General features: G+C 44.3%; 2 protein-coding genes across 2 annotated transcripts in view; one reads left to right on the forward strand and one right to left on the reverse strand.

Moving 5' to 3' along the window:
- The first annotated feature begins 8,408 nt into the window (after positions 1–8,408).
- On the forward strand, positions 8,409–25,800 carry BAP1 (BRCA1 associated deubiquitinase 1). Its single transcript, XM_081847336.1, has 17 exons — positions 8,409–8,595; positions 10,713–10,742; positions 10,939–10,993; positions 11,762–11,894; positions 13,129–13,248; positions 14,004–14,065; positions 14,152–14,294; positions 15,503–15,581; positions 16,113–16,236; positions 17,084–17,231; positions 17,897–18,081; positions 18,808–18,941; positions 19,536–20,008; positions 21,348–21,508; positions 22,101–22,193; positions 22,659–22,731; positions 23,237–25,800. The coding sequence occupies exons 1-17, from the start codon at positions 8,559–8,561 to the stop codon at positions 23,368–23,370; spliced, it is 2,184 nt and encodes a 727-aa protein (XP_081703462.1). The 5' UTR covers positions 8,409–8,558; the 3' UTR covers positions 23,371–25,800.
- Positions 24,652–26,670, reverse strand: part of DNAH1 (dynein axonemal heavy chain 1) — a 132,947-nt gene continuing 130,928 nt past the window's right edge. Inside the window, exon 79 of the mRNA XM_081847622.1 lies at positions 24,652–26,267. Within this exon, the coding sequence (XP_081703748.1) occupies positions 26,146–26,267 (122 nt within the window). The 3' untranslated portion in view covers positions 24,652–26,145. The remainder of the gene's footprint in view (positions 26,268–26,670) is intronic.

A 26,670-nucleotide genomic window follows, 5' to 3' on the forward strand; every position in this document is an offset into this window, starting at 1 on the left:
GCAGCATTAGGCGGAGTAAGGTGGCCACCTCAAGAACAGACAGCTGGGGCAGGGCAACAGCAGATCGCACAGCCTGCCCTGCACCCCTAAACAAGGGGCAGCTAACCTGTGATCCTCCAGATGTTGGTTGACTACAACTCCCTTCATCCCTGATCACTGACCAGTGGGAATCCATCAACTTATGGAGGGCTTGGCTACTATTGCCCTAAGGCAGGCACCCCCCAAACTTGGCCCTGCAGCTGTTTTGGAACTACAATTCCCATCATCCCTGACCACTTGTCCTGTTAGATAGGGATGATGGGAGTTGTAGTCCCAAAACATCTGGAGGGCCGAGTTTGGGGATGCCTGCCCTAAGGTATCCTACTACCCCCCAGTGCGGTAGAGGATGTTGCTCCATCACCCGCTTTGCATCACGATTCAGCTGCTGATCTAGTCAGAGCACACAACTTTCCCCAAAGAATCTTGGGAGCTGTGCTTTGCTCACCACAGCGCTACAACTCTCAGCGCTACAACTCTCAGCTACAACTCTCAGCATCTGCTTTAAATATATGGTACGTACACAAGGCAGTGTGTATGCCCGTGGTTCCCAAAGTGGGGCACATGCCCCGGGGGGGGGCAATTTGATTTTTAAGGGGGGCAATTTGAGAATGAGTTATGAACAGTGAATGGCCTTTTAGGCTTCCTCCACATGAATAGGAGTTCACTTTTTGAATAATAAGAATTATATGTCACTGGGGGGTGGGCATCAGGATTTTAGAGATGCTTAGGTGGGGCATGGCCAAAAAAAAGTTTGGGAACCACTGGTGTATGTGGAAGCAGAGAGGGACAAATGTTGTTCTTTAACCACAGGCAGCAGTCCTGATTTAAAGATTCAAAGGCTATGATACTGAGTCATTTGGCACTTTTTTTTACTCCTCATCCTCTCCGCATTGCAGGGCAACTTTTTTCCCCTGGTAAAATAATGGTTGGACACAATATGCCACTGGAAACCACAAGAGGGAATAGTGCTCTTGTGCTTGAGGGTTTCCCACAGAAATCTGGTTGGCCACTATGAAAACAGAAACCTGGATTAGATGGCTTACTGTCTGGTGTTTTTATGTGGCTTAGAGTCCAAAAGAGAAATGCAAGTAAACTCAGCATGTGCTCATTTGAAATAGGCGCGTATATTCTGGAAGAAGCTTCTGGAACGAGAAGTTGTGCAGTTGCCAGCTTCAGGAACCAGGGTTGTCATTTTTTCAACTGTCCACTGTCAGCAAGCCAGGCCATGCTCCCTCCTGGTCAACCAGCAATCCCATGTAACAACAGAGAATGCAGCCCTCTATTGAAAACACAAAGTATGGTACTGTTTTGCTGAGCTATCCCCGGGAGGAAGCAGGGAGGCTCGTCTCTTCCAACTGTGCAAGATATTTGGCCACTCAGAATGCCTATGGATGATCTAGAGCTGGCCCCTTCCAGGCCATAGGAGCAGAATGGGGAGTGGGCAGCCCTTCCCATAAGCTAAATAAACATATATTTAATTATGGTGACAGCTCCTGTCCTAATCTGCCCCCTTCAGTTGCTCAACTAAGATTTGAATTGGACAGCAATTGCAGCAATGTGGAGAGAGGAGTGAAGTTCCTGCAGTGCAGAAAATAATTGTTCAAAGGATTTTCAGCATGACACTCTGGGTTGATCTAATGGTCCACCTAGTGGTCTGCTCTGGTTGCAGCAGAGAATGTAATTCTCAAAGGAAATGAAAGACTGGTATCTTTGACTGATCAGCCTTTGCCCTCTTTCCTCAAGCTCAAATTCAGGAGTCAGTGGAAGGGATGGTCCTTAGCCAAGACAGCGTGAGGCACTATCTCGCACCTCTGCATTAAGGAGGAGTTTCTTGGCTTGTTTCCCTGTGAGATGGAGGAATTTATGTAACCTCTTCCAGGTGGATCCTCAGTACATGTAGAACTATATAAAACTGTAGGTATTCATTAAGTCCAGTATACTGTCTTGGAAAGCATAAGCTGAAATGTGCAAAACAAAATAGTAGAGAATGCCTCCATTCTATGCAGATCTTGACACGCTCCATTTTGGGACACTGATACATTCTCAAGATGCGTATACCCTGAAAACATCTGGTGCATAAGATCATTTTCTTTAATTTCTTTAAATATTTTTTATTTGTTTTCAATTACAGTCCAATCATAGCCTCATTATTAACAATACCAATTTATAATACAATACTGATCGTTCAAATACTGAATTATATAATTTAGATAAAGTGGCCCCCCGCATACCAGATTTGACGATTTTCTTTATTTCTGCGTTCCAAAATCTTATTAATTTCAATTACCTTCTGGTCATAGCAATAATCCCTCATACAACAACTGCAATATTAATAACTTCTATTCATGTTGGCACATTAAATGATTTATAAAACTACAAGTGAGGAACTCAGATTATATCCTTGTTCTTCCTGTGTGTGTGGCAATTATTCTGTCCGTTGTGTTTCTTCCTGTCCTTGTAAGATGTTATGTCTTTCTTTCCCCCGGTTGTTGCTGTTATCCATCATGCCTTGGGCGGAGGTGATATCCCATTGTTGTTCCAGGAATTTCTCCGTCGCTCCGTCCCATGCTTTGTTGTTTTGCAACTTTAACAACAGCTGCAAAAGTCACTGTCTCAGTAAATACTACCTGTTGTCACAATTTTTCCTCTCAGCCTGGGAAGAAGAGCTGTCTGTGGAACTACAGATGACTCAACAAAGAACCCTATGAGTTCCTTGGCAGTTCACGGACTCCTTTCGTCCTTCCTTCCACTGCAGATATATAAGCAATTACACTTCCAATTAAATTAAATCCCAAGTCCTCTTAGTGTAATTCAGTTCACTTTGTAAATAATAAAGGATGGGAAAGGGTCAGCTCCAAGTTTCCATCATAAACCTTTTGCAAAATAGAGCTTCCCTCCCTTTTTCCTCTTTACACACACAGTTCTGTTTGATGTTATATTCCATATTTATAATCCAGTTTCTTCCATCCTCGCTTGTACAAATGTATTTTGAACTAACATTCAGAATGGGATGTCCCTATTTTCATTGGAGAAATCTTGGAGGGTATGAGATAGAAGTAGAATGATGGCATGAGAAGATGGTGTGCTACTCGGGGGAGAAAATGGAAGGAGAAAGACATCTAGTGAGGAAATAACTGAAAGTCTGCCTCTTTCTCTACAGACCTCCTTCAGTGTTAAGATCGGCAGAGGAAGCCCTCTTTGGTTCTTTCACTGCCTTCAGAAGCTTGGGGGTAATGGTGGATAAGAAGAGGGCATTCTCTGTGGCAACCCATAAGTTGCGGCACTGCCTCCTCACAGAGATGCATCCGGCATCTTCATTATATACTGTGGCTTCAGTATACATGGGAGCCAGTGTGATGTAGTGGTTAAGAGCAGTGGACTTGTAATCTGGTGAACCGGGTTCGCTTCCCTGCTCCTCCACTTGCAGCTGCTGGGTGACCTTCAGCTAGTCACACTTCTTGAAGTCTCTCAGCCCCACTCACCTCACAGAGTGTTCGTTGTGGGGGAGGAAGGGAAAGGAGATTGTTAGCCACTTTGAGACTCCTTAAAGGTAAAGGTAAAGGGACCCCTGATCATTAGGTCCAGTCGTGACCAACACTGGGGTTGCGGCGCTCATCTCGCTTTATTGACAGAGGGAGCCGCCAGAGCGGTACCTATTTATCTACTTGCACTTTGACGTGCTTTGGAACTGCTAGGTTGGCAGGAGCAGGGACCGAGCAACGGGAGCTCACCCCGTTGCGGGGATTCGAACCGCGACCTTCTGAACGGCAAGTCCTAGGCTCTGTGGTTTAACCCACAGTGCCACCTGCGTCCCTTGAGACTCCTTAGGGTAGTTATAAAGCAGGATATCAACTCCTCCTCTTCTTCTTTTGGCAGATGCTGAAGGAACACCTCTTTACTTGGGCTTTTAACACCTTAGGTATATAGATTTTTTAGGGCCTTCCTTCTCCTGTCATAACACCAAACTTTTGCAGAAATGGAGCAATCTTGTGGATATGCCTGATCTCATCAAATAATCTTTGTACGCTGTATTCACAGTGTACTATGGTGGCTTCCATGTTGTTGTGCAACACATCCGCGAACACATTACTTGTAAGGGCCTGATCACTTATGGCTTTTCAGGCAACCCAAATAACTCCTCTGGGATTTTCTTAAGCAGCTGCATCTTTGAGAAGACTTGGTTCAGCACGGCCCTGGCAGCTGTTAGCTCCAATGGGGATTCTGCTTGCTTGGCAAGAGAGACCCCTCACGTTGCCAGTGCCAAGACGTGATGATTAAGGCTGCGTTTTCTCCCCGTCTCATGCTATGCAACTGCTGATTTATTTCACAATGCTGTGTGTGTAATTCCTAGCACGCCGTCCAAATCGTTGCGCAAATAATATTTACTTGTGTGGGAACATGCGCTTGTGGCATCAGGAAGTTTTCACAGAAATCTGCAATGAATATCGGGGGTGGGGAGTAGAAAGACAATTGTGATGTAACTGCAATCACAGTCTGCTGTCAAGACTCGATGACTCAATAGCAGATACAAGGCACCCTTAATATAGATGGATTGTCTGTGCTTAATGGTTACCAAATGTTCCTCGCTTAAATTTATTTATTGTTTATTTTGTTTAAAGGGATACTTTTATTTGGAGATGCAGTCCTTTATTTGAGATCAGAGATGTTGCTTCATGCGCAGTAACTATGTCATGGCAATTTATTTGCTATGCAGACTTCCCTGAGTTTACAAAGCTGGATGGATAACAATATGGAAGCGCAGGATTGTACCTTATGCTGATCCTACTTAATTTGATGCAACCCATAGGCTCCTGTCTGCCATAACTAACACTTCTCTCATCTCTGTTGAGTCCTGGTAAGATCCAGCATAGCCTAGTGGCTAGAGCACTAGACTATGACCTGGGGAATCCCAGGTTCAAAACCCTTCTCAGCCATGAAACTCACTGGATGCTTGTGGGGCAGTCACCATCCCTCAGCCTAAGTTGCATCAAAGGATTGGGGGGGGAGTGTTCCATGTATGGTACCCTGTTGGTGGTGGACTTGGGCTTGACTTGCATATGTTGTGGAGAAGAAACCATTTGTCAGGTGCAGCTGCCATGGCACAAAAGTAACCACTATATGTAAGATAGTTGATTATGTGGTTATAAGAATATGGGAGGACCAGCATAAAGTATGTAGGTGCCCTTTTCACCAGCCTATGCTCCCTGCAAATTCTGTTTATGATCCATCTCCTATGAAACTAATATATGTAGCTCAGGTCACTTGAAAGTCAACTGGAGCTATTTGCTCTTCTCTTAGGATTTGTGGGATTCTAAAAATGCACAGATTTTCACATAAAGTGTGATAGATTGTTCCAGGCAGGTGGACTGGATTAGTCACTAAGGGTATATACACATTAGTGGCTTAAAACGCAGCGAGATCATTTCCCCCCACTGCAGTTCAAGTCACATTTGCACGTGCAGTACGTGCCACGCAGGGGACAAAGGTGTCTTCACTTGATGCACATTACCTGCTTTATTTTCCTACACCTGCAACTCCCCCAAACTCCTATTCAAGGAAGCTGACATCTATGCACGTGCTGTCATCTGCCCATGAGCAACAGCTGTTTGACCTGCACAAACTTCAGATTAATCAGGGCTTGTTTTCAAATTGAATGGAAGTTGTCTTGAGGGGAAATGCATCAAACAGAAGTAAATCTGAAGAAACTATGGATTACATGTAGATTGTAGCTAACTTCATGTGCACCTAGCTTTGAATACCAGTGGTGGGAGCACACTGAAGATAGAGTAAATGGTAATGTGTGGCTTTTGGCTTTCTGCTATGATTTTATAACTCCCCCTTCCATTTTTTAACAAAGTAAATTCTTCCCTGGTATATGATTACAGTGGTACCTCGGGTTACATACGCTTCAGGTTACATACGCTTCAGGTTCAGACTCCGCTAACCCAGAAATAGTGCTTCAGGTTAAGAACTTTGCTTCAGGATGAGAACAGAAATTGTACAGCAGCAGGAGGCCCCATTAGCTAAACTGGTGCTTCAGGTTAAGAACAGTTTCAGGTTAAGAACGGACCTCCAGAACGAATTAAGTACTTAACCTGAGGTACCACTGTACAAAGGAACAGACAGATGAACAGGTAACCACAAATACACACCAAAGTAAAACAAAATAAAAACAGTTTAAGGGCTGAAAAAAGGCCCTTGGTTATTTGACATAATATCTTTGGGGATACTGCCATCATGTGGCTTACTGATGCTCAGTTTCTTGCCATATTTTTTCATCATCTTGGTGCCCTCCAGTTCAAAAATCTTCTTGGTTATCTTCCTGGATAAACGGGACAGAGGGTGGGGAAGCAAATACAAATAAACTTGCACAATCTTTAGTACCACAGGGCCGACTAAATATTTTAAATGGTTACATGTGCAGCAGGCCCATGAGTTCTGCAGTCTGTGAGGGCCCTGATCCAGAGAAAGGGATAACCATAAGGGTGGAGGGGGCTTTGTAGACCATGCCCCTGCTTGATGCATGCAGGCAATCCTGCGCTAGAAATGGTCCCATCACTAGTTTTTATTTTTTAAAAAAAGTAGCCTTTTCAAAATCAAATTCTTTCCCATTGCCCAAGGATAAGAAAAACAATATATTACTGTATTCACGGATTCTTGAAAATAAAATACTTTATTCTTGGGAAATCCCCCAGCCTCTTCTTGAAGCAAGAATCCACCACTTCTCTAGGTAATTGGTTCAACTGTCAAACTGCTCTTTCCATCAAAAGTAATCTTGTGCCCCTTTAAGCTTAGTAGATCTGGCCTTTGAGGGCAGCAGAGAATAAGTCTTTTGCCCTCTAGTTCTATAACGACAGCCATTCAGGTAACGAGAAGAGTGCTATCATTATCATATACCCCACCTGTGCCTTCCCTTCTACAGGGTAAATATAATCAGTCAGTTCAACCTTTCCTCATAGGATTTGTGTTCTGTATTGGTGACTTCATTACCCTGCCCCCCCATGAACCTGTTCTTTATTGTCTATATTCCAACGAGGACACATTACTCCAGTTGAGACGTGACTTGGTTTGCGCACACTTCCATCAGTTTAATTCCGCCATCCTATGCAAGCTTACAGGGACACGGGTGGCGCTGTGGGTTAAACTTGCTGATCAGAAGATTGGCAGTTCAAATCCCCATGACGGGCCGAGCTCCTGTTCCTCGGTCCCTGCTCCTGCCAACCTAGCAGTTCGAAAGCATGTCAAAGTGCAAGTAGATAAATAGGTACCGCTCCGTCGGGAAGGTAAACGGCGTTTCTGTAAGCTGCTCTGGTTCTCCAGAAGCGGCTTAGTCCTGTTAGTCACATGACCCGGAAGCTGTACGCCGGCTCCCTCGGTCAATAAAAAGAGACGAGCGCCACAACCCCAGAGTCAGCCACGACTGGACCTAATGGTCAGGGGTCCCTTTACCTTTTCATGCACGTTTACACAGGGTGGGGCTTCCTTCTTGGCACGTCTGCAACCTCAACCCCCATTACCTGGGCACAATTCCTACTGGGTGCAGAGCTCCTGAATAGCCATGGCGAGGATTAGTACAGTGGTACCTTGGGTTAAGTACTTAATTCGTTCCGGAGGTCCGTTTTTAACCTGAAATTGTTCTTAACCTGAGGTACCACTTTAGCTAATGGGGCCTGCTGCTGCCGCCGCCGGAGCACAATTTCTGTTCTCACCCTGAAGCAAAGTTCTTAACCCGAGGTACTACTTCTGGGTTAGCGGAGTCTGTAACCTGCAGCGTATGTAACCCGATGTACCACTGTACTCTCAAACCTCATGGAGGCTTGCTTCTGGCTAGGCATGCAGAGGACTTCCGCCGCAAGCTGAACTGATTCCCCGCTTAAGGTTGCGACTGCTAGGGAGAAATGCAGGCACAGAAATATGCAAAGTAGTGGCGGGCTGCTTCCCAGAGTCGTATCCTCACCGCTTCAGGACAGCTTAAAGTTTATTTGTTTTTTATCTATTGCTAGATTTGTATCTCACCCTTCGCCCGAAGATCACAGCACAGAACAACTTCACAAATACAAATATAGAAATACAAAACGAGAACACAAAATATATAATAAAACAAAATCAAACCAGTAGCAACGGTCCCCCCCCCGCCCCCACTCAATTATTTAGCTAATCGAATTCGCCAGCACATCTGCAGGCTCAAAGCTCTTGAAACTCCGCCCAAACCGGAAACCTCCAACCCTTTCCGCCCGGGACTTTTCTTACTGCGTCGCGACTTATCTTTCGCCGCGCTCCATTTCCCTCTTCCTACGTCGGGGCGGACGCTGTGCGTCTCGAGTCGCGCCGAGATGACGTGTTCAAGAGGCGGCGCCGTGAGCGTGGGGGGTCCTGTTGTTGTAGGTGGCGGCGGAGTGAAATTGGAGCCTCTCAAACGGCGGGCGGTGGCGGGTGGCCGAAGCTGGAGGTGGGCGGGCAGGTGGGTCTGTGAAGGGCCTGGGGCCGGTCATGGCGCTGGGGCCTGACCCAGGGGGAAGATGAATAAGGGCTGGCTGGAGCTGGAGAGCGACCCTGGTGAGTGAATATGGGAGCCCCCCACCCCGCGGTCGCCGGGGGGTCGTGAGGGGGAGGCCTCGGGGAGGGGAGGGGGGAGGTTGGGGCAATGAAGAGGTGGGGGGCGGGCGGTGGGTGGACCCGGAGAAGGGGGAGGGAGATGTGCTGCTTCTCTCCCCCCCCTCCACTTGGGAATCGGGAGGGTGGTGGGTTAGGATACCTGGCTAAGGCGGGTGGTGGCTAAAAGCTTGTTCTTGTGGAGTGCATTGATAGCGAGAGAGAGGTTGGCGGTAAAATTGGGCCGTCCCTATGTGTGGCAGTGCAGAGAGGGCGGCTATAACTTTTAAGGGGATTCATCAGGAGGAGTTGGGGCATGCAATGTCTATGCTGTGCCACCCAATGGCAGGCGACTTTATATCCTGATGATATGTTGCCTTGTGGTTGCCCAAGATAAGTGGGCAGCAAGGCAAGTTAGGTCCCATAACATTGGATGTGAGATGGTGGCATATTTGGAGATGTCCAAAACCAGGTTCATATTGGTCTGCGTATGTGTATGCCCTTCAGCTGAATGGAGCCCTTTTATCATCATTTTGACAGGGCACGTTTTTATGCTGTTGTACTGCCCCTGTAATGTGGAATGCCCTTCCCTCTGCCACACATGAAGCAGCAGCCATCATGTGGTTCACATGTCCTATGAAGACTTATCCTTTGGGCCAGACTTTCCTTGACCCATAAGTTTGGACCCTGTTTTACAAGCTTGAACTCTTTGGATTTCTGTTTTATTTGATTTTATGCACTTTTCCGTTACTGTTTTGTAGGTTTTGTTCTTTTTAAATTATATATTTGGTACTTTTAAGCCAGCTGTACTCAACCTTGGGTCACTAGATAGTGTTGGACTACAACTCCCATCAACTCTGACCACTGGTCCTGCTAGCTATGGATGATGAGAGTTACAGCCCAACAATATATGGGGGCCCAAGGTTGAGAAAGGCTGATTGATGGTACACGACTTAGATTTTTAAAATATTAAGTGCTTTATAAACATTTCTAAATAAAAAAACTCATGTCTTTGTCTTTCTACAAATCCAACTCTACTTGTCAGATTCATGTGAAAGAAGTCTAAATACTTAATAACAAACAGTGAGAGTAAGGCTTGAAATGTACCTTATTCCAACCAATTAGAAGGATGCACCATGTAAGGTTGAAGCATATTTTTCTGGAAATGTGGAATGCTAGAATACAACAGCCAACACTGTTGTAACAATAGATGCTTTCTATAGAAAACAGCTGAGGCCTTCTGCAGGGGAAAGACTTATTATTAACATGTATATGCTGTCTGTTTTTCAAACTAGTGTATACTTCACTACAGCTGAAAAAGATTAAGTATGTGTCCCTATTATTGCACTGATTGGCTCAAAAATTAACCAGAGTTACTTTAAAAAACAAACCAACAAGAAATAGATTAGCTCAGAATATAATCCAATCTGACTTTGGAAATTGTCCCCCAGCTAGCCAGCCCTCTGGCCCTCAGCCCCTGTGCTTTACCCGTGCTGTGCTGATGAGAAGTGGGTTTGTACCCTTACTCAGGCTGCAAAGCTTTACAAGTGACCTTGCACCAGTTACCCACCAACCTTCACAGGTTTGTTCTCTCATCCATCCACATCAGTGTGAACGCTTTGGTGAAACGGTGGGATATAAAAGTGAAAAATAATATTGCCGTATTTTTTGCTCTATAAGACTCACTTTTTCCCTCCTAAAAAGTAAGGGGAAATGTGTGTGCATCTTATGGAGCGAATGCAGGCTGCACAGCTATCCAAGAAGCCAGAACAGCAAGAGGGATTGCTGCTTTCGCTGCGCAGCAATCCCTCTTGCTGTTCTGGCTTCTGGGATTCAGAATGTTTTTTTTCTTGTTTTCCTCCTCCAAAAACTAGGTGCGTCTTGTGGTCTGGTGCGTCTTATAGAGCGAAAAATACGGTACACATCTGAATTCTTTATGAAGGTGCCCAGTAGTATGACTAAATAATTTCTAGTCATGATTTTGCGTTTAACATTCATAGTGAAATAAATGCTAAAAGTTTCTTTCTGAAGAATACATGAATTGGTCAGTAAGTAATTTTCTGTCTTGTATTCTTTTGTAGGGCTCTTCACTCTATTAGTAGAGGATTTTGGTGAGTATGGCAACTGGTAGTGTATGAATGATACTGAATGTTAGTCATATTCAGAGTAGCCTCACTGAAATAAATGAATTGAGTTAATTCCTTTTGTTTCATTTGGACTACTCTATGACTAACATTGGATATCACCTTGCTAATATTCCTTGACTGCTCCTTCCCGCATGGTGACTCCTGCTATTTCTTCTTGTAGGTGTTAAGGGGGTGCAAGTTGAAGAAATCTATGATTTACAGAGCAAATGCCAAGGGTAAGTTAGTAATCATTACATTGATTTGAGAAAGGCAAAATATCCTTCTGATGTTTGTGAATAATCACATTGTGTAAAGATCCGGCTCAGCCATAAGTGCTTAGCAAAGGGCTTGGCAATCAGTGGATAAACAGTGCTTTGTGGCTGTGCTTTTGCTCTCACATCTCTCAAACGTGGTCTGTGGGGGAGATAAAGATTTGACCCACCAAATAGATCTAGTTTCCCACCCCTGCCAAACCTTCTGTAATGCAGTACAACCATGTAAATAAGCACATACAAGTTACTAGCCTTCTTAGAAGATAGTAGCATTCCTGGTCAGCTATGGCAACCAGGTTAGTGTTTAAATACAAGACTGCTGTAGCTTAGAGTAGTACAAAAATAGTGAGTAAAGCATAGACAATTAAATGTAGATAACTAACTTTCATTCAGAGTAAACCTACTCGAATTAATGACCATTACTAACTTAGGTCCAGTTATTTAAATGGGTCTACTTGGAGTAAAAGTTAGCTGAATACAACCCAAGGTCTATGTTAGATTGTAGCTATTTCTGTTGGTCGCTGTCACTATTTGGGAGTATCAGGAATGATGCAATAATGGGGATTTGTAATGTGGTATGGTTGACTTTGTCTACTCCCCCACTGCTTTTATTGTTTAAATGACTGAAGCTCTTAGGCTGGCATGTGTGAATGACTAGAGAACTGTTGAAAGAAATGCTTCAAAAGTGATACAGCTTCATTGGTGCCCTGCTGTCTCCATTCTTTTCTTCAGGCCAGTCTATGGGTTTATCTTCCTTTTCAAATGGATTGAAGAGCGCCGATCGCGACGGAAGGTCTCAACTCTGGTAGATGAGACATCAGTGATTGATGATGACATTGTCAATAATATGTTCTTTGCTCATCAGGTGAGCTGACATGGATGAAGAAAGAAGGATCTCCCCAGTTGGGTAGAGACAGGGTTTAATGTGAGCCAGTCTAATACTTGGCACTGAAAACAAATCCCCAGGATCCAATCTGCAATATGTGAATTACTGTTCAAGAAGACTGCTTTTGAGTATGTGCAGAGTGTCAACTCCTCATCACTGAGTGACCACAGTTGACTACAGCCAATTTGAGATCAGGGATATGGCCTTCCATGGTGGAAGGCTCCAAGTCTTATTTCATAACTTGGTTACAGAATAGAGCATCCTCATATTCAGAGTAGGGAATTTCACCTTCCAGCCCTTGTGTTGGTATTCATTCATTAATTCCCAGAGCCTGCCATAATCACAATTTCTTACTTACCTTCAGTTACTTAACTTATTACTTTATTTAGTCTGTCCATTTCCATAAAACTGCCCTTCAATGTGGCCTGGTTCAGACAACACATCCCCATGGTTTATCAGACTAAGGTTGTGATGACAGAACCAAGCCAGTATCTTTCCCTCCTTGTGTATCTGCTGGTTTCTTAGCTAGATACCTAAAGTAGTCACTGAAATCCGAAACTCGCAGACAAAAAAACCCAAAACATACAATTGAATTGATATCATAAGTCAAATTTCTATAACTTGTTCAAGTTTTCCTTTATAAAGCTCACATTCTTTCTCTGCTTAGCATGTTCAGATCTGCTTGTAATATATACTTTCAGCATGATTTATGCTGAAGATGGAAATGATTCAGAAGAATATACTGAAAATGAAACATCTGTTAGTAGGCTCCTGTTTTCTTGTGGGTTGAACTATTCCAAAGGTATTACAGCTTTCTGATTTAGCTGTCTTGCACACTCCTCAGTCACCATCTAACACAACTGGGGACAAACAAGTCAATACAGTGGGTGTTATCTGTTAGCACCTTGGTGTGCTTACTTCAGTGACTTTCTCTGTCAAAACTTCTCTTGAATAAGGGTGTCATTGTTACTAACGTGGTCTGATTTGTGTAGGTTGATATTTTTAGGTGTGTGGGCCTTGCATCAGGGAGTTGAATTCTATGGCGTTTTGATTCCTTCCAGTTTTGACTGCGACCTCTAACCATTACCATGCATTAAGAACCATATGTTTAGCTTGTAGGCATCAATAGCTACACTGGTAGATTTATGTTTAGTGTTGATGACTGTTTCATTGCTTTGTTTTTCAAAATGTTTGTAAATATTATGTTTTATAGCTGATCCCCAATTCTTGTGCCACACACGCGTTGTTGAGTGTCCTCCTGAACTGTAGCAGTGTAGACTTGGGGCCAACTCTGAGCCGAATGAAGGAGTTCACAAAAGGGTTTAGTCCAGAGGTATGATGCAGCAGGGTGCATTGAGGGTGGGATAATCTGAAATCGGGATGCGGGTGGTGCTGTGGTCTAAACCACTGAGCCTAGGGCTTGCTGATCGGAAGGTCGGCCGTTTGAATCCCAGCAATGGGGTGAGCTCCCGTTGCTCGGTCCCAGCTCCTGCCAACCTAGCAGTTTGAAAGCACGTCAAAGTGCAAGTAGATAAATAGGTACTGCTCCGGCGGGAAGGTAAACTGTGTTTCCATGCGCTGCTCAGGTTTCGCCAGAAGTGGCTTAGTCATGCTGGCCACGTGACCCAGAAAAACTGTCTGCGGACAAATGTTAGCTCCCTCGGCCAGTAAAGCGAGATGAGTGCCGCAAACCCAGAGTCATTTGCGACTGGACTTAACTGTCAGGGGTCCTTTACCTTTTTAAATCTGAAATCACTGTAAGCTTCTGATCTCCCCAAGTGCTTTTATAAAACATCCTTTCTTTGTAGTGTCTTCTTTCCCAGCCAGTATGACTTATCTCCATATTGTCTGATCAAACTGTGGCTGTAGTTGTCTCGCAAAACTCATGCAGATTATTTCTAAGTAAATTTTACTTAGCTTTTACTTACAGAGTAGTCCTCCTGGCTAGCCGGAGTGGTGCCCAAGCTATGCCATTCTGAATTCAATCAGGAAGGGAGGTGGCATGGGGGGGGGGGGCTTCCTTGCCTGATAAAGGTCTCTAGTGAAAATAAAGCTATCTTATCTTTTTGCTCTGTTTCCTCCCCACAGAGCAAAGGCTATGCCATTGGAAATGCCCCAGAACTGGCCAAGGCCCACAACAGTCATGCTAGGTAAGTGGGATCACAACGCAAAAATGCTTGTTGCAAAATAGACCACATCTATTCTGACTTCTTCTTGTCTGTTGGTTTTTTGGTAGGCCAGAGCCCCGGCATTTGCCAGAGAAACAGAATGGGATCAGTGCGGTGCGAACCATGGAGGCTTTTCACTTTGTCAGCTACGTTCCCATTAAGGGGAGGCTCTTTGAGCTGGATGGCCTGAAGGTTTATCCCATTGACCATGGTAAGGGACTCCACCTACTGTGCTTATCTGAAAAACTAAAAATGTTGGTCTGGCTGCAAGATATTTGGAGTCATCAAAAATGTTGTTGTTGGCACCCATCTGTCTCGAGAGACAGTAGGGTGCATCTCTGAGTTGTATGCCTGGGAAGTGTGTTAATAGAAGTCCTGGGCTGCCCAGAGGACAAGAACCTCTCGGCCTTGCTGATGTGGTCCAAAGGAAAACAGAGCAATATATTCGGCACCAGCTTGGCTGCAGGAATTGCAGGAGGGAGGCTGTGTTTGCAGTTTTAGTCCTACTGTTCATTTGCTCGCAGTTGCTCTTTTCAGATGTTTTTGGTATATTTTGTATTTGTTGTATTATTACTCTGCAAATTCTTCTGGTGAGGCAGGAAAGAAATACATTAGAATCATAGAATCATAGAGTTGGAAGAGACCACAAGGGCCATCGAGTCCAACCCCCTGCCAAGCAGGAAACACCATCAGAGCACTCTTACTGCATTAAACCATTGCAGTAAGTAAAATAAACGATAGCAGAACTGTGTGCAAACTTATCTACGTAGACGGGCACATGTGAAAAAAGAAAAGAAAGTGGGCAAGAGAAGAGGTCGGAGGAAAAGTAAACTCTATGAATTAGCAAAGGTCTAGGAAATAGATGTACCTTGGGGAACTCGTTAAAGAGTGGGACTGAATCATGACTGGAGGCAACATCATATCTAAGGATTTCTGGGTATATTTTGTTACATCTTGGGGGTGTGAGGAGAGAGAATGGGCGGAAATGCCTTATTCTGGTAACCTCTGCAAACGGTTGAGTAAGAGAACAGCGTTAGAAAGCACCTGGATACAATGGGAAGGAGTGGTTTGTTTTTTAATCTGAATGTGTTTCTGGGTTTTTATTTTCTTTAGATTTGATAACCTGTTCTGGGTCTCAGGGTTAGGCTGAAATAAACATCTTAAAGGGGGACAATTTACATTTATTTTGTAAGTTGACTTTGCAGGTAGCATGGGTGGATCAGAATCTAGCCAGCCACATGGGAAGCTCAGGTGAGCTCGTTCGCAAGGTTGTTGTACATGATAGGTCTTGCGATGGATTTCTTTACCTTAACTGAACCACCTTTACACACCCTGTTGCGTATGCAGTTCAAGCTCATTTAATCTGTTAGCAGGGACCTTTTCTTTCTTTCTTTCTACATTTACCTATTGCTTTTTCAGGGCCGTGGGCAGAAGAGGAGGAATGGACAGACAAAGCTCGAAGAGTGATCATGGAGAGAATTGGACTTGCCACAGCAGGGTAAATGATCAAAGTGCCATAGCATAGGAAGACCTTGTTCTTACGGTGGCCAGCCAGATGCCTATGAGAAGCCCATGAGCATGACATGTGCGCATTAGCAGTCTCCTGCTCATGAGTCTATGTGCAGTCATTCAGAGGCATAGTGCCTCTGTTACTTGGGATGTTGCATAGCTGTCATGTTTAGTTAGGATCCTGTGATAAGTTAGGAAGGTGTGATTCAGAAGAGACAAGTCTTTCTCCTGGGATCTCACATTCTGTAGATCCTGCTTTGGTTCAGCTTTCTCCGGAAGGCCGTCTTCTGGTCCTAAGACATGTTGCTCCTGCACTCCAATAGTTTTGTCCGTTCAGTGCCATACACTGTGATGTTAGCATTGTGGTGACAGAGGGAAATATACTGCTGCAAATACAGGGTGAGTCCTTTAAAAGAGGCCCTGTGGATACAGAGTACACATGTTCCACGGGTCCTCTTTTCAAAGACTCACCCTGTTCTTTGAATTGGGGCGCTTAGCACTTGATGCTGTCTTCCTGCAGGGAGCCATATCATGACATCCGCTTTAACTTGATGGCAGTCGTGCCGGACAGGAGGATGAAGTATGAATCCAAGCTGCATATCTTGAAGATGAACCGGCAAACTGTATTAGAAGCTTTACAGCAGGTAAGTTTGGGATGAGCCTAGTAATTGAATCTCTTCTCTTGACTGCTTCTGGCTATCTGTATGTCTGTGTACAAGACTGATGTTGTTGAACCATTACTGGGGCTGCAGATTGTATACATTTTTCACCCACTTTCCCTCAATTTAGAAACACTGGAAGATGACTTCTGTATGTATAGAATTCAGGGAAGGCCCTCTGTGGGCTGGCCTCTGAGCCTGGCGTGGGAACCAAAATGAATCCTTTCTAAATCATTGCTTGAACCAAAGTCTTTCTGTACTACGTGTTTGTAAGTGTCACACTGTATTATGGCTTGTATTATGTACAAGAGTGCAGCAGGCAGCTGAGCAAGTAAGTTGCTGCACAGCCCATGTGAGATGCTAAGGAAGGAGTCATGTTTAATGTGGGGAAGGCTCAGAGAGCTGTTTCTCTCACTGTTTGCCTCCCCCTTTGCCAAAGTGGTGTTTAAAGGTGGTTGGGAAGCACTTCAGAGAGTGGTTTGGCGTCCTTCCCTCCATTAAACGTTTAATGAGCTGTGAGGGAAGCGGGGCTATGGAGAGGGAGTGGGGTGTTTGGTCAGGTGGGGGAGAAAGGATGGTGGTTGGGGGGTTGGTGATCAGAGTGAGCAGTGGCAGCAGCCCCATATAATTCAGTAATAGCAGAAATAAATAAATAGCGCAAGAGGTTACATGGTTATCCTCCTCCTCCCCACTCCTGGCTGGCCTTTTCATTAAGGAAGCATGTTAACTGGGAACTGACATGTTGATGGGAACTTCATTGCTTTCCTTCTGTGTCTGTGGGTTTTTCCTTTTTGTGAATTGCTTTGTTCTATCTATATTTTTTCCTCACCAGCTAATCCGTGTGACGCAACCAGAGCTGGTCCACACCCAGAAATTCCTGGAGGCCCAGGCTTCTGAAGAGCCAAAGTCAGCAAACAGCAAACCCCCCACCGCCCTGCCACTGGGGCGAGTGCAGCTGGTCCCCGAGAGCTCACAAGCAGGTATGGGGAAATGTAGAAGGCGGGTGTGGAGTGCGGAGAACAAAGAACCATGCTCAGAATGGGATATGTTTTTAGATGTTTTTAACTGTTTGTAAGTGTGTGTGTGTGTGTGTGTGTGTGTGTGTGTATTTATTTATTTTATCATTCTGATGTTTGCCACCCTGGGCTCCTTTTGGAGGAAGGGTGGGGTAGAAATGTAATAAAATAAACTTGGCTTATTAAGGATCCATTCACTAAGTGAAAGCCACTGAGAGCCTGATTTTACTATTTAAACAAAATAAATAAATAAATAATACTTTAGCCCAGTGATGGGCAAACTTGGCCGTCCAGCTGTTTTGGGACTACAGTTCCCATCATCCCTGACCACTGGTCCTGTTAGCTGGGGATGATGGGAGTTGTCCCAAAACATCTGAAGGGCCAAAATTGGCCATGCCTGCTTTAGCCCGTCCCTTAGTGCAAAAACAGGGTTGCAAATTGTAGGCATTTGTATCAGATTTAAGTGTCTCTGTTTGCCTTTGTTGGATTTGGGGTAAGCGTGTGGTGTTCTGGAATGGAGTGCTTGCTCAGTGCATCTGAAAATGTCTCATTGGAGGTGTATGCATTTACTCACTAAGCAAGTGTAAATGCTCTCAAATGGGAAAATAAAAGAGAGGTGTTCTTTCCAGAGAGCACTGAGGAGTCTGGAGGCCAGGATCAGCCTTCATCAACCCAGAGCCCTCCAAGCAAATCCAAGCTGGGCAATAAGCTACCTGTGAGCAGCATCAATGGGGCACTGGCCAACCCTAGCCCTATTGTGCAGAGACTGCCAGCTTTCCTGGATAACCACAACTATGCCAAGTCACCCATGCAAGTAAGTATAGGGGAGCTATGCTGAACACAAGTTTCTGGTTTACGAATCTCCAGTTGACAGTGACTTGTTGTCAAGCTTTCTTTTACATGCCAAATTGAAACAAATCGTTAACATGAGAATCTCCCTTTGGTATTTATTTATTTTTTAAAGCTTTTCTACATAGGTGGCTGCCATTGCTTTGTAGGTTGTTCCACTGAAGTTCCACTGACTCTCTTAGCTTGTCCATTAGTGGGTATGAGGTAGGAACATTCCTATGTTGTGAATAAATGGCTGTCAGTGGCTGCTAAGCACCGTGGCTGTGTTCTGTCGGAATAGCCATCTCTGTCTCTGAATATCAGTTGCTGGGAAGTGCAAGTGGGACATGACAGCTCATATCCTGCTTTCTGTGAGCATCTAGTTGGTCACTGGGAGAACAGGATGGGCCATTGGCCTGATCTAGGGTTCCCATATTTCAATCAGTGAAAATCCAGACAGAAAGGTTGTTAAGCTTTTTCTGTTGTTGAGCTTATTCGGCAAGATCACATTTATTTATTTTTTGCCGTTTTTGAGCTGTTTTAATGGGAAATTTGGCACTACAGATATGGGCTTAGAAAGCTTGGTTTCTCAGGGCTCGGATGATGCCTGGGATATTTCTTTGCGAAGGACTGTTGGTTAAATGAGGGGCTTTTGAGGGCAGTAGATCCTCCCAGATTGCATTCCTAAGGTGTGTTCTGATATGCAATGCAGGAGGAAGAGGACCTTGCAGCAGGAGTGGGCCGGAGCCGGGTCCCAGTACGGCAGCACCAGCAGTACTCGGATGAGGAGGATGACTATGATGAGGAGGAGGAGGAGGAAGTTTGCAATGCCAATCCCACCATGAGGTAATGGTGATTCACTCTCCCTTTGCTCCTCTATAGGCATAGAATAGAGGGTGGGAGCTTTTCAATGCAAGTCAGTGATTATTTTCCAAAACCAGCATTTTCAGTTGCTATATTTGGCTTTGATTTGAAGCCTCACTCCCTTGTGAAAGGAGATTTTAAATTTCAGAGGTTTAATTGTTTTAAATTTTGCATATTCGATTGTTGTAAGCTGATTTGAGACCTACCTGGTGAAAAGTGGGATACACACTGTTTAAACTAGAGTTTCCCAAACTTGGGTCTCTAGCTGGTTTTGGACTACAACTCCCATCATCTCTAGCTAGTAGGACCAGTGAGCAAGGATGACAGGAATTGTAGTCCAAAAACAGCTGGAGACACAAGTTTGTGAAACACTGGTTTAAACAGACAGACAAATCCTTTACAGTAGAGACTCCTGGTGTTCTGCATTTTTTAATTGTATATTACTGAATGTGAATATGGAATACTGTGATGTTTTGATTGTTTCCATCAGACCTGTTATGGCTGATATTTGTTGCTCCTATTGCCCTTCAATCATTCTCAATTGATCTTCCTCTCTTGTTCCCCAATCTTGAACAGATACAAGCGGAAGGGCCCAGTGAAGCAGGAGCCCCTGGTGGGGAGTGCAGATGGCAAGCTCTCCATGCTGCAGCCCAACACTATTAATGTCCTAACTGAGAAGCTCAAGGAAACACAGAAGGATCTCTCCATCCCCCTGTCAATCAAGACCAGCAGTGGAGGCACTGCTGTTGCTGCTGTTGCCCATTCCCAACCATCTCCTACACCCAGCAATGAGAGTACGGACACTGCCTCAGAGATTGGGAGTGCCTTCAATTCCCCACTCCGCTCCCCCATCCGCTCAGCCAACCCCACTCGTCCCTCCAGCCCTGTCACCTCTCACATCTCCAAGGTGCTGTTTGGGGAGGAGGATAGCCTTCTGCGTGTGGACTGTATACGCTACAATCGAGCTGTGAGGGATTTGGGGCCTATCATCAGCACAGGCTTGCTGCACCTCACAGAGGATGGGGTTTTCTGCCCAATTACTATAACAGGTAAGGTTCAGGGGAAGGGCTGTAGCCCCTGTACTCCTGTAACTACTCCTGGAGCAGACGGTTCTGACTCTATGATGAGCAGTGAGAGAATGACCAATAGTTTCCAGTTAGATACCAAAGGCATAAGAATAGAACAAAAAGCTGTTTGGTAGGTGTGTGCTGATCCTGATTCAGTTCAGAACCCAGTTCAGTCGAGAGTGATTTGGAGGCTATCCATTTCAGTTCTCGGTTCAAATCCTGATTCAGAAGTTTTCCATCTTATAGAAACATAGGACAATGAGTTTTCATGCTAGGCACATTTAAAGTTTAAACACACCCGCCCCAAGAGGAACCATCTATGTATGTGTTAATTTTGGGTAGAATTGGATGAAATTTGCAGGCATGATAGTCTCTTCTAAGGAGATGAATCCTGCCAAACTTCAGAAGGAGAAACTGCAAGGACAGGTTTTTTGGCTGGGTTAGAAAAGTTAAAAGGCTCACTTAATTTTTCCTGTTTTTTAAAGGGATGATGTTTATGAAAACAGCATATAGAGGTACTCTTAGGTTTGAAACCTGCCAGGTTACAGAGAAAAAGGCCCATGTGGGTTTTTTTTTTTTTTGCTAGGCACCTTTAAAAGCTTTTTTGGGTGTAGGGATGAACCTGCGGTTTGGTGGGCAATGATTATGAATATGGCATATATTGTGGAGGTTCCCCTAATTTCTGCAGTTTGTTGGTTAGAGCATTACAGCAAAGGTGTGCTCTTCCTTTTTCCAGAGTTCCTTTTTCCATCACTAAGAGTCTGGCTCATTGCTGATTCTGGAAGCAGAGCCAAAGTACTATCAGATAATCTTCACAACTTCTCTCCTCCCAAAGCATGTGTGAACTGTGTCGAAGCAAGGCATATGCTTATGAGTAATCCCTATAGAAGGACCCAGTGTTGACTTGATGTGACTACAGCCTTGGACTACTAAAAGTAGGAGTTTGGCCTAGGACTATGCATGGGATAGTTCTCAAAGGAGGAATATGAGTATGACCTGTGCTCAAAACATGTATTTGAACACTACAGAAGTACTTAAACCATTTGTGTATTTTCCTAAATGTTAATGTCACTTCCTGGCATTTCTGGTTACTTGATTTGATGTTGATGTTTTATTGTTATGTTGTGCTTATATGCAGCTGTGTTTTAGTTTGTAAACTACTCTGTTATTTCTTTGAAATGAAAAGTGGTATACAATGGTTTTAATAAGGTGAATCCACCCTGTGTGTTAGAATTGTAACGTTGGAAGGGACCCCAAGGGTCACCTAGTCCAACTCTCCTGCAGCATTCCTCCTTTTTGCTCTCTTCTCCACTGATACCAGATGGTGGGAAAAACTCCTCATCTTCTAGCAAATCCAGTGAAGAGCTTCAGTCCACTGTCAAACTAGAAGAGAGAGACTCAAGTGAAGCAAATGACAGCAAGGAGAAGGCTGGACTTGGTCGGTCTGGTGATCTCCCTTGTGGGGAAAAGTATTCTCCTAAAGTAAGCATTTCTACCCCTGCTTCCCTCCCTCCCCAAGACAGCTGATGCTCGTTGGTAGTATGAGTTTTAGATGCTGCAATTCCTCACAGTTATGCTTCAGACCAGGCATTCCCAGCCTGTGGCCCTCCAGATGTTTTGGCCTACAATTCCCATGATCCCTAGCCAAGAGGACCAGTGGTCAGGGATGATGGGAATTGTAGTCCAAAACATATGGAAGGCCGAAGGATTGGGGATGCCTGCTTCAGACAGTCCAAGGTCTATGAGACTGTGTAACACTAAACCTTGCAGCTTGTTAATTTCCTACATTACTGCTGGTGGCTTTTTTCCCTTCTTCCTTGCTGCTGTTAGGTAGAACAACTTCCCCTCGTTGCAGCCTCTCTTAATATGGTTTCTGGACTGAGTACCCGCTGCCCAGGGAGCTACTCTATGAGTTACAAAATGCCCTGGTCTGGCACTGAAGCTATGAGATGTTCTTTGTGCTTCATGTGAGATTGTTCTAGATGGTGTGTTGTTTTTTCTGCTGACTTTGCAAGTCAAGGAAACACTGTTGGGGATTGGGTGTGTTCATATGTCCCTGTTTTGGCTCTGGCAGGAGCTGCTGGCACTGCTGAAATGTGTGGAAGCCGAAATAGCTAACTATGAAGCCTGTTTAAAGGAGGAGATAGAGAAAAGGAAGAAGTTCAAGGTATTCTAGCAGGGTGTTTCATCTTGGGGGGTAATCATGAGGTGACTTTCTTTCACCATGACCACAGTTTCTGATATGAAAAGAAGTCTTCAGACTAGCAAAATCAGAAGACATCATACCAGGAGTCCATTCATGATGCTAAGCTACTGCTTTTTTGGCTGGGTTAGTAATATTTGCACAGTGCCTCTTGCCTGAAGCTGGAAATCTCATTGTCTATTACTTATTATACATCTACTAAAAACTGGAGAAAATGGGGCTTTGCCATAGTTCTTCATTTGTGGGCACTGGTGTGCCACTGGATATAATTTCCCAAGCTTATTTTGGATAAGATACAGTAGACCTAATTCACATATACTGCCAGTCAGCCACATGAAAGTTAACATTGGCAAACATTTTCTCTTGACTGCTTCGACTATAACTGCTGAAGTGATAATTCTCTTCCACCTTACTGACTCTTCCCCTTAGATTGATGACCAGAGAAGAACTCACAATTATGATGAATTCATATGCACCTTTATCTCTATGCTGGCACAAGAAGGTAAGATGCCTGTTGAGCAGTCCTGGCATCAGGGACTGTTCTTTTGGTCTTCACTTGCATTTTGGAAACTGCAGCTTTGATTCTAAATCTCCTCCCTTTGAAGGCAGTATCCACAAAGCGGACCTTTGAAGAGTTTCCATGTTTGGGCATGCTTTTTTAAATAATTCCTGATCATGAACTTGTGATGCATATAATGCTCCCGACTATCTAACCGTCCCTCTGGTACAGAATTGAAGACTTGTATAGTTTACTTTGAAGGACAGTATGTCTTAAATTGCACCTTAAAGATGAATATTGTAATCTTTAGAGGACTGGCTATGGAAGCTTTAGTTCACCAACCTTTATGCTACAATAAATCTTTGGTTTAAGGTCCCAAGACTTTTGTTTGGCAAGTAAAGCTATTTCCCTAGAATTTGTGTTTTGAAGTGGCTAAAAAGGAAAGAACATTCTTAACTGCATAACAATTGTTTCTCTTTAGCTAACCTTTCAAACTCTCTTCCTGCAGGAATGTTGGCTAGCCTTGTTGAACAGAACATCTCTGTGCGTAGGCGGCAAGGGGTCAGCATTGGGCGTCTCCACAAGCAGCGGAAGCCTGACCGGCGGAAACGTTCCCGGCCATATAAAGCCAAGCGTCAGTAGCACCGGCCTTTGGACAGTATGTTGTGTTCACTGCTTGTCACTTTGGTCATCTGGTGCACATTTCAGGCTCTACCAGCTGGGCAGTGCCCAGGAGACGGGCTTTGCACTGAACATCTCTGTTCAAATAATCAGTGTTAGTGTAAGGTTACATGCAAATCCACCTGCATTCAAATGGGCTGTAGATGTTCCTCTTAATGGTGGTGACTATGTGGGCATTCCAGTGTAACTTTTCTCCAAACCCTAAGGACCAGGACCACTTGAGGGTCCTACTTAACACAGCACTTGAATTTGCTACTCAGTGTCCTAAATCCGTCTGCAGTATATCTTGCAGTAGCCAATGGCATCCTTCAGAAGCTCTGTAGGGAGATTATTGGAAAAGGAGAAACCAAATTCCTGCCACCTTCTAGAAGGGCATTGCAGCAGGAGTTGGTGTGGTGTTGGGTTCAGTTTTCCCAGCAAAAAAGGAATTGGCTATGTACTGTTTCTGGCCAGTGCCGATGGCTCTGTGTTCTCCTGGGAGGCTATTATCTATTTTCTGTATTAAAATGTATATATATATTTTCTGAGCCATATTATCATTGTAGTCGACTACAGGTGGCCATCTATCCTTTTCCAGGAATCTATTATGTGCATTGGAAGGGATGCTGTCCACTTGAAGGTCAGGCTTCTTTGTTCCTCCTTTGCAGAAGGTCTTTCAGTTCAGTATCAGTCCTGTTAATGTTTCTCTGGGTGGTTTCTTCAGTTGTTGCAGGAACAGGGAGAGGAATTTCTGAAACGGGCGGTGGGTGCCCAAAGTAAGGACACAGTGTGACTCACAATTTATAGGGGTGTATACCTTGAAGTGTGTGCTGCTTTCTGTTATATTTTTCTGTTTGTTAGCCATGCACAGAAAAGGATCAGAATGATCAAGCATACGAGATTATTTCCCCCTTCCTGATCTTGGGGGTTGATAAACTGTAGCCTCAGGTCCCCCTTGAAAGTCCCTTGGCTTTTGCTCAGATTATGCTGCATAAAACCACCCTTTATGAAGTTAAAGCAATGCTGAGACAAACAGTTGAAATGGGTGGATTAGTGTCATGATATGCTAGAAGTAACATAGGTATTTGTTCTGTTTTCTCTCTGGAACTGTTAGACCACCCCAAAAAATCAGGTGGGTAGGAATCATGACAGTGGTCTCTCTGTGTGATTCCCCAATGCATGTGGCAGGTGGAATAAAGGAAGAAGCCCCAGAAAAGCAGCTCCTTCACTGCTGCCAGTGAATGTGAAGTGACCCTTTTTATGGGTTGTTAACACTTCTGAGGCACAGACAGGAAGCAGACTGTTGATGAAAGGGCTACCATTGGATAATTGGTTTTCCTTGTATGCTTTTATAGTGAAAAGTGAGACAGGGCAAGAAGTAGTAGTTTTCTCAGCAGTGGTGGCAGTGATCAGTGAGGGAGGAGTTATGCCTTTAGCATGGGTGATGGCCAAGGCAGAGACAGCTGGATCATCAGTGTGCAGATGTACCTGGGATTGTGGACACTGCTCAGCAGCCCTACACCTGCATACTCAGTCACCCTCTGCTGCTGCTACTTGCCAGCAAGGGTGTACAATCCCCCCCCCCCAGTTCTACCTCATTGCCAGTCTTTTGCTGCAGCAGCAGGCTTAATGGTAAAAGATTGGCAAGCTGAATAATCAGCACGGCAGCTCTACTGCCACCACAGCCGGCTTGAGACCTTCTTGTCTATTTCTCCTTATGTACATTGGTTTACTCTTGTGTCCTGTGAAAATTGAGTACAAACCTCAGTTCCTGAATGGCTCCATTTTTGAATGATTCGGCTCCCGAACGCCAAAACCCCGGAAGTAAATGCTCTGGTTTTTGAACATTTTTCGGAAGCCGAATGCGGCTTCTGCTTGAGTGCAGGAAGCTCCTGCAATCAATCGGAAGCCGTGCCTTGGTTGTTGAAACATTTCAGAAGCCGAAGAGGCTTCTGGGACGGATTACTTTTGACAAACGAGGCTTGACTGTACATGGTAAATGCAGCAGCGTTCGTATTGAGGAGAGAGACCAGGACCCACCTGCAAGTTTGCTGTAGGCTATGCTTGCTGGTAGTCATAGGCTATCATAGGATTTCTGGAAGAATTTCTCTTTTGCTGAAACTCATTCCATGAACATGTATAGTTGAGTCTTCTTTTGTAATACCAGAAATGATTAGTGGAAAGCAAAAGACCACCACAAGCTGAGGAGTGAAAGGACATCCAGTGATTCCTGAGATGGTAGTGCAGCTGAGAACAGAACTGCATTTGCTTTCTCTGAAAATATGTACAGATGCTGACTGTAGAATTATTATTTTTTATATGTTGACAGAATCAACTGTCTTTTGTTTTGTCAGTTTCAAGTGCTGTAAATACCAGTTCTGGGTCAGAAAATAAAATGTATACCCATCTGAAGATTTCTCTGGTCAGACCTTAAAACTTAAATTTTGTCTCTATACTTGCAAAAACAGAAATGCTTTTGTCACTATACATCTTAGCAACTACACCCTTGTGTCCTCTTTGTCTACAGGATGAGGGAAATCCCAGTTAGGAGTGCCACACTTGTCTGCGAAACCAAAGTTGATATTTTATTAATGTTACAGGATTAAATTAATGAAATGATAGCATTATCACAATCTTATGATTAGCTGTGTTTCAGCAGAGGCGGCTTCATCAAACAAGTCTAGTTGCATAGAGCACCTGCATAACTTCATTCTCTTCTAAGCTTCAAGAAGCTGCTCAGGTCTATTCCTTCAGTGTTTAGAAATCTAAGGCACAGATCAAGGCAACACCCCGTTTAATCCAGTGCCTCTGAGGCTTACTGCTTGGAATCTCTACAGCAATCACATAGTTAGTAGAATGGCCCGTTGTGGACAGTGTCCCTAGCAAAGAAAATGAACAGTGTTAGACTAGTATACTGAAGAAGATAATATCTTTGTATCACTTACAGGCTGATGATCCTACGGCTGAAATGACATTTGCTACAGGAGTTTTTTTGTCTTTCAAACTGGCATGATTTCTGCAAAAGAAATCTCTGGAGACGGAAAAGTAGCTGAAAAAATTATCATGGCTGGAGGGCAGAGCACTTTCTTCCTTGTTTGTTCTGCTTCCTCTTCCCTAGCAAAGGTTTATGCAAACACCATGTAACAAGGGACTGTTTGCAATGCCCAGATTGTTTGAGAGATGGGGGAAGCTTTTTATCTTGCTAAAAGTAGTCAAAGATGCAAAGGGACATATCTAAAATTCTAACCTGATTTTCAGCATTAGAAAGCACCTGTCTCCCCT

This window comes from Podarcis erhardii (assembly GCF_964252035.2).
Source record: "Podarcis erhardii genome assembly, chromosome: 2".
Taxonomy (NCBI): domain Eukaryota; kingdom Metazoa; phylum Chordata; class Lepidosauria; order Squamata; family Lacertidae; genus Podarcis; species Podarcis erhardii.

Bases quoted from the DNA above. Each gene is read 5' to 3' on its own strand.
- BAP1 (XM_081847336.1), top strand. From the start codon at position 8,559: ATGAATAAGGGCTGGCTGGAGCTGGAGAGCGACCCTG. The intron at 13,249-14,003 runs GTATGATGCAGC...TCCTCCCCACAG, and splicing joins CAAAAGGGTTTAGTCCAGAG to AGCAAAGGCTATGCCATTGG. The intron at 16,237-17,083 runs GTAAGTTTGGGA...TTTCCTCACCAG, and splicing joins TATTAGAAGCTTTACAGCAG to CTAATCCGTGTGACGCAACC.